Here is an 8,035-nt window from a genome sequence, read left to right on the forward strand (position 1 = left end):
TTTTATGTGCGTGTGTTGTTCTGTGTGCACTTGGTGCTTTGTCTAGTAGTATGTGCATTGTTGGCAGTCTGAGCTTTGTTCCCATGCAAAGCCCTGGCCTCTTGCTGTGTGTAGCTTTGAGTGCTGCTTGGCTGGCGTGCTTTACCTGCCACTTTTAAATGTCTGTTAGAGAACACATGAAAAGCTATTTATCTCTAGATTTCTCTGGGCTCATCCCGTTGAGATGCTATTACAGACTATATCTTGAAAATCAGAGTTGAGACCACTGGGTGACTGCCTTGTTTACTGGCTGATGAGTCTGGTCTCCCCTCTTTTGTACTGGGATTGGGGGAACAGTATTTTGGGTTGTGGAGTTGCTTTGTGATGCATGTCCCAGTGTTGATGCGATGCCTGTCCTGTCCTCCAGGGAGAGCTAGAGAGACAGCTGCTACAGGCCAACCCCATCCTGGAGGCCTTCGGAAATGCCAAGACTGTCAAGAACGACAACTCCTCCAGATTTGTAAGAATGTATTAATATCTAGATTGATCCCAGATAAGATCTACAGTATGTTTTTAATTGGCTGTATTTTTATTTACTGTGTTTGTTGTTGAGTTTGTATAATTTTTTCATTAATATTGTAATGAAACAGGCAGGGAGCAGGTCGAGCCCGAGGCTTCGGCGCGCTATCGACTGTGCAACAAAAGCATGCTCGAGCGTCAGAGTCGATTTCCTCGCTTATAAACCCAGGGTCGTTACAATATGTTAATCATCAACTGACACATTTCTTCTCCTCTTGTCTCTCAGGGCAAATTCATCCGTATTAACTTTGACGTGGCTGGATATATTGTCGGTGCCAACATTGAGACCTGTATCCTTCCTCTGCAGTCAGACTCTGTTTCGAGTCCCAACCTAAATATTACTATTGTAATTCATTAGTATGCTCACTGTTGGGTCACTGCTAATCTGTCATCAGGTAGAAGTTGCCCTACACACAGGGGTCAGCTCAGGGAAGCAGGGGATGCAAAACTGCCCTTAGGTTAGTGTCTGGGGCTATTGAACCCTTCCTTTACTCCTGACCTCAGACCTGCTGGAGAAGTCGAGGGCGATCCGCCAGGCCAAAGATGAAAGGACCTTCCACATCTTCTACCAACTCATGTGTGGAGCCTCAGAGACCACCAGAGGTGAGAGAGGGGGAGAGGAGAAAGAGAGGGTAGGAGAGGGAGAGGAGAAAGAGAGTGTAGGAGAGGGAGAGGAGAAAGAGAGGGTAGGAGAGGGAGGGGAGAAAGAGAGGGTAGGAGAGGGAGGGGAGAAAGAGAGGGTAGGAGAGGGAGGGGAGAAAGAGAGGGTAGGAGAGGGAGGGGAGAAAGAGAGGGTAGGAGAGGGAGAGGAGAAAGAGAGGGTAGGAGAGGGAGGGGAGAAAGAGAGGGTAGGAGAGGGAGAGGAGAAAGAGAGGGTAGGAGAGGGAGGGAAGAAAGAGAGGGTAGGAGAGGGTAGAAGAGGGAGCGGAGAAAGAGAGGGAGAGGAGACAGAGAGGGTAGGAGAGGGAGGGGAGAAAGAGAGGGTAGGAGAGGGAGAGGAGAAAGAGAGGGTAGGAGAAAGAGAGGGTAGGAGAGGGAGGGAAGAAAGAGAGGGTAGGAGAGGGAGGGAAGAAAGCAAGGGTAGGTGAGGGTGGGAAGAAAGAGGGGGTAGGAGAGGGAGGGGAGAAAGAGAGGGTATGAGAGGGAGAGGAGACAGAGAGGGTAGGAGAGGGTGGGAAGAAATAGAGGGTAGGAGAAGGGGGATGAGTTGAATAGGTAGATCTGGTGAATAGGTAGATCTGGTGAATAGGTAGATCTGGTGAATTGGTTGATCTGGTGAATAGATAGATCTGGTGAATAGATAGATATGGTGAATAGATAGATATGGTGAATAGATAGATCTGGTGAATAGATAGATCTGGTGAATAGATCGATCTGGTGAATAGATAGATATGGTGAATAGATAGATATGGTGAATAGATAGATCTGGTGAATAGATAGATCTGGTGAATAGATAGATATGGTGAATAGATAGATATGGTGAATAGATAGATCTGGTGAATAGATAGATCTGGTGAATAGATCGATCTGGTGAATAGATAGATCTGGTTTTTGATCCTTTTACTGATTATTATCCTCTCTCTCTCTCTCTGTTTCTCTCCCTCTGTTTCCCTCTCTCTCTGTTTCCCTCTCTCTCTCTGTTTCCCTCTCTCTCTCTGTTTCCCTCTCTCTCTGTTTCCCTGTCTCTCTGTTTTCCTCTCTCTCTCTGTTTCCATGTCTCTCTGTTTCCCTCTCTCTCTCTGTTTCCATGTCTCTCTGTTTCCCTCTCTCTCTCTGTTTCCCTGTCTCTCTCTGTTTCCCTGTCTCTCTCTGTTTCCCTGTCTCTCTGTTTTCCTCTCTCTCTCTGTTTCCCTGTCTCTCTGTTTCCCTCTCTCTCTGTTTCCCTGTCTCTCTGTTTCCCTCTCTCTCTCTCTGTTTCCCCCTCTCTCTCTTCCTCTCTGTCTGTAGCAGACCTTCTCCTTGGTAGTGCTGACCAGTACAGGTTTCTGAGTGGAGGTGCTATACCTGTTCCAGGCCAGAGTGATGCTGACAACTTCACCCAGACCATGGACTCTATGACCATCATGGGATTCACACCAGAGGAGTCTCTGTGTAAGCGAGAGAGGAATGGAGGGGAGGGGAGGGGGGACAGAGCTTTCCTCAGAACATGGAAGTAAAAAACTATATTTTCTCTCCATCCCTCTCTTTCTTTCTGTCTGTCTCCCTCCCCTCCTCTCCTCTCTTTCTTTCTGCCTGTCTGTCTGTCTCCCTCCCCTCTCCTCTCTTTCTTTCTGCCTGTCTGTCTCTCCCTCCCCTCTTCTCTATCCCTCTTTTTCTGCCTGTCTGTCTCCCTCCCTCCCTGACCTCCTATCCAACCTTCTCTTTCTTTCTGCCTGTCTGCCTGTCTCCCTCCCCTCTTCTCTATCCCTCTCTTTCTGCCTGTCTGTCTCCCTCCTCCCTCCCTCCTGTTAGCCATGTTGAAGGTGATCTCTGCGGTGCTCCAGTTTGGGAACATCTCGTTCACTAAGGAGAAGAACCAGGACCAGTGCTCCATGCCAGACGACACGGCTGCCCAGAAACTGAGCCACCTGCTGGGCATCAGCGTGCTGGAGTTCTCCCGGGCCATCCTCACTCCCAGGATCAAAGTAGGACGCGAGTATGTTCAGAAGGCCCAGACCAAAGAACAGGTGAGACACACACACACACACACACAGACACATACACACACACACACACACACACACACACACACACACACTAGTCCTGAGCACATCTGTAACGATGTGCGCTGAGAGTCGGGAAGCAAGTTCAGGGAGTGAGTGATTTAATCAATAACACAACATAATACAAAACAAGAAACACGAACAACGTACAGACATGAAACACTGAAACAGAAACAATAACACCTGGGGAAGGAACCAATGGGAGAGACAGATACAGAGGAGGTAATCAAGAAATGTAGAACTAGGAACAGATATAGCCCTTGGTTCTCCCCAGACCTGACTGCCCTTAACCAACACAAAAACATCCTATGGCGTTCTGCATTAGCCCCCGTGATATGCAGCTGTTCCAGGAAGCTAGAAACCATTATACACAGGCAGTTAGAAAAGCCAAGGCTAGCTTTTTCAAGCTGAAATTTGCTTCCTGTAACACTAACTCAAAAAAGTTCTGGGACACTGTAAAGTCCATGGAGAATAAGAACACCTCCTCCCAGCTGCCCACTGCACTGAAGATAGGAAACACTGTCACCACTGATAAATCCACCATAATTGAGAATTTCAATAAGCATTTTTCTACGGCTGGCCATGCTTTCCACCTGGCTACTCCTACCCCGGTCAACAGCACTGCACCCCCCACAGCAACTCGCCCAAGCTTTCTCCATTTCTCCTTCTCCCAAATCCGTTCAGCTGATGTTCTGAATGAGCTGCAAAATCTGGACCCCTACAAATCAGCCGGGCTAGACAATCTGGACCCTTTCTTTCTAAAATTATCTGCCGAAATTGTTGCCACCCCTATTACTAGCCTGTTCAACCTCTCTTTCGTGTCGTCTGAGATTCCCAAAGATTGGAAAGCAGCTGCGGTCATCCCCCTCTTCAAAGGGGGGGACACTCTTGACCCAAACTGCTACAGACCTATATCTATCCTACCATGCCTTTCTAAGGTCTTCGAAAGCCAAGTCAACAAACAGATTACCGACCATTTCGAAATCTCACCATATCTTCTCTGCTATGCAATCTGGTTTCAGAGCTGGTCATGGGTGCACCTCAGCCACGCTCAAGGTCTTAAATGATATCTTAACCGCCATCGATAAGAAACATTACTGTGCAGCCGTATTCATTGATCTGGCCAAGGCTTTCGACTCTGTCAATCATCACATCCTCATCGGCAGACTCGACAGCCTTGGTTTCTCAAATGATTGCCTTGCCTGGTTCACCAACTACTTCTCTGATAGAGTTCAGTGTGTCAAATCGGAGGGTCTGCAGTCAGGACCTCTGGCAGTCTCTATGGGGGTGCCACATGGTTCAATTCTTGGACCGACTCTCTTCTCTGTATACATCAATGAGGTCGCTCTTGCTGCTGGTGAGTCTCTGATCCACCTCTACGCAGACGACACCATTCTGTATACTTCTGGCCCTTCTTTGGACACTGTGTTAACAACCCTCCAGGCAAGCTTCAATGCCATACAACTCTCCTTCCGTGGCCTCCAATTGCTCTTAAATACAAGTAAAACTAAATGCGTGCTCTTCAACCGATCACTACCTGCACCTACCCGCCTGTCCAACATTACTACTCTGGACGGCTCTGACTTAGAATATGTGGACAACTACAAATACTTAGGTGTCTGGTTAGACTGTAAACTCTCCTTCCAGACCCATATCAAACATCTCCAATCCAAAGTTAAATCTAGAATTGGCTTCCTATTTCGCAACAAAGCATCCTTCACTCATGCTGCCAAACATACCCTTGTAAAACTGACCATCCTACCAATCCTCGACTTTGGCGATGTCATTTACAAAATAGCCTCCAATACCCTACTCAACAAATTGGATGCAGTCTATCACAGTGCAATCCGTTTTGTCACCAAAGCCCCATAAACTACCCACCATTGCGACCTGTACGCTCTCGTTGGCTGGCCCTCGCTTCATACTTGTCGCCAAACCCACTGGCTCCATGTCATCTACAAGACCCTGCTAGGTAAAGTCCCCCTTTATCTCAGCTCGCTGGTCACCATAGCATCTCCCACCTGTAGCACACGCTCCAGCAGGTATATTTCTCTAGTCACCCCCAAAACCAATTCTTTCTTTGGCCGCCTCTCCTTCCAGTTCTCTGCTGCCAATGACTGGAACGAACTACAAAAATCTCTGGAACTGGAAACGCTTATCTCCCTCACTAGCTTTAAGCACCAACTGTCAGAGCAGCTCACAGATTACTGCACCTGTACATAGCCCACCTATAATTTAGCCCAAACAACTTCCTCTTTCCCTACTGTATTTAATTTATTTATTTATTTTGCTCCTTTGCACCCCATTATTTTTATTTCTACTTTGCACATTCTTCCATTGCAAATCTACCATTCCAGTGTTTTACTTGCTATATTGTATTTACTTTGCCACCATGGCCTTTTTTTGCCTTTACCTCCCTTATCTCACCTCATTTGCTCACATCGTATTTAGACTTGTTTATACTGTATTATTGACTGTATGTTTGTTTTACTCCATGTGTAACTCTGTGTCGTTGTATGTGTCGAACTGCTTTGCTTTATCTTGGCCAGGTCGCAATTGTAAATGAGAACTTGTTCTCAACTAGCCTACCTGGTTAAATAAAGGTGAAATAAATAAAAAATCAGGGAGGTGATGGAGCACAGGTGAGTCTGATGAGGTGCAGGTGCGCGTGACGATGGTGACAGGTGTGTGGGATAATCAGCAGCCTGATGACCTAGAGCCTGGAGAGGGAGCATACGTGACAATGTCTAAGACAAATGGCATAGTAGTTGGTACAAATCACTCCATGAGCTATAAACCTCAGCTGAATTTGGTAATGAATAATGTAGCTTTTGAGCAAGTTGAGGAGACTAAACCTCTTGGTGTCACCTTAGACTGTAAGTTGTCATGGTCAAGGCATATTGATTCATGTCACGGCTTTCTTCCTGGGAATGAGAGGTGGACCAAAACGCAGCGTGGTTATAGTTCATGGTATTTTAATAAGAAAACTCAAACATGAACAAACTACAAAACAAGAAACGTGAAAACCCAAAAACAGTCCTGTGTGGCACAAACACTGACACAGGAAACAATCACCCACAAAATACCCAAAGAATATGGCTGCCTAAATATGGTTCCCAATCAGAGACAACGATAGACAGCTGCCTCTGATTGAGAACCACTCTAGGCAACCATAGACATACAATTTACCTAGACAGGTAACAGCCCCATAAACATACAAAACTACCTAGAAAGGATACAGCCCCATAAACATACAAAAACCCCTAGACAAGACAAAGCACATAAATCCCCCATGTCACACCCTGACCTAACCAAAATAATAAAGAAAACAAAGATAACTAAGGCCAGGGCGTGACAATTCAGTTGTTGGAAAGATGGGGAGAGGTCTGTATGTGATAAAGAGATGCTCAGCATTCTTAACACCACACTTGAAGAAAGAAGCTGAAGTTTTATCATGTCCTGACTACTTCCAGGTGAGCGGGTCAGGGGCTGTAAAGAGGGCATATCAGAACAGAACAGCACGTCTTGCCCTGCCGTGTTCACAGAGTTCATGTCAACTAAATGCTTGTTGACCTCTTCTGGCTTAGAGCAGAGATTGACTGCGTCGCTTCTTGTGTTTTGTAAGAAATATGAATGTGTTAAAAACTACAAACTGTCTATTCAATCAACTAACACAGCTCTGACAGACAGGCGTACCCCACAAGACAGGCCACAGGCGGCCTCCTCACAGTCTCTAAAGACAAAACGAATTCAAAGCAACACACAGTAATATATAGCACCGTGGATGCATGGACCTCCCTGCCATCTCAAATCACTCAAGCTGCAAAATCAGCTTAAAAACCAAATAAAACAGCAGATCACAGCACAGAGCTTCTCCCCTTTCTGACCTAAATAACTTGTTGTATCCAGTCCTCTCCTCTTTCTGGCCTAAATAACTTGTTGTATCCAGTCTTCTCCTCTTTCTGGCCTAAATAACTTGTTGTATCCAGTCCTCTCCCCTTTCTGACCTAAATAACTTGTTGTATCCAGTCCTCTCCCCTTTCTGACCTAAATAACTTGTTGTATCCAGTCCTCTCCCCTTTCTGGCCTAAATAACTTGTTGTATCCAGTCCTCTCCCCTTTCTGACCTAAATAACTTGTTGTATCCAGTCCTCTCCCCTTTCTGACCTAAATAACTTGTTGTATCCAGTCCTCTCCCCTTTCTGACCTAAATAACTTGTTGTATCCAGTCCTCTCCCCTTTCTGACCTAAATAACTTGTTGTATCCAGTCCTCTCCCCTTTCTGACCTAAATAACTTGTTGTTTCCAGTCCTCTCCCCTTTCTGACCTAAATAACTTGTTGTATCCAGTCCTCTCCCCTTTCTGACCTAAATAACTTGTTGTATCCAGTCCTCTCCCCTTTCTGACCTAAATAACTTGTTGTATCCAGTCCTCTCCCCTTTCTGACCTAAATAACTTGTTGTTTCCAGTCCTCTCCCCTTTCTGACCTAAATAACTTGTTGTTTCCAGTCCTCTCCCCTTTCTGACCTAAATAACTTGTTGTTTCCAGTCCTCTCCCCTTTCTGACCTAAATAACTTGTTTTATCCAGTCCTCTCCCCTTTCTGACCTAAATAACTTGTTGTATCCAGTCCTCTCCCCTTTCTGACCTAAATAACTTGTTGTATCCAGTCCTCTCCCCTTTCTGACCTAAATAACTTGTTGTATCCAGTCTTCTCCCCTTTCTGACCTAAATAACTTGTTGTATCCAGTCCTCTCCCCTTTCTGACCTAAATAA

At 45.9% G+C, this 8,035-nt stretch overlaps 1 protein-coding gene across 10 annotated transcripts in view; it reads left to right on the plus strand.

Annotated features, from left to right (window-relative positions):
- Positions 1 to 8,035, plus strand: part of LOC110534321 (uncharacterized) — a 98,724-nt gene that overhangs the window by 32,191 nt on the left and 58,498 nt on the right. For 6 of the 10 annotated variants that reach the window (XM_090190803.1, XM_090190759.1, XM_090190770.1 and 3 more), the window contains 5 exons: positions 407 to 499; positions 785 to 848; positions 1,063 to 1,161; positions 2,506 to 2,649; positions 3,010 to 3,224. In XM_090190803.1, coding sequence (XP_090046929.1) covers positions 407 to 499; positions 785 to 848; positions 1,063 to 1,161; positions 2,506 to 2,649; positions 3,010 to 3,224 — 615 coding nt within the window. The remainder of the gene's footprint in view (positions 1 to 406; positions 500 to 784; positions 849 to 1,062; positions 1,162 to 2,505; positions 2,650 to 3,009; positions 3,225 to 8,035) is intronic. The other 4 variants (XM_090190777.1, XM_090190801.1, XM_090190791.1 and 1 more) reach the window with 1 other exon arrangement.

The sequence above is a fragment of the Oncorhynchus mykiss genome, chromosome 2 (genome assembly GCF_057628025.1).
Source record: "Oncorhynchus mykiss isolate SJ-2025 chromosome 2, ASM5762802v1, whole genome shotgun sequence".
In the NCBI taxonomy this organism is placed as follows: domain Eukaryota; kingdom Metazoa; phylum Chordata; class Actinopteri; order Salmoniformes; family Salmonidae; genus Oncorhynchus; species Oncorhynchus mykiss.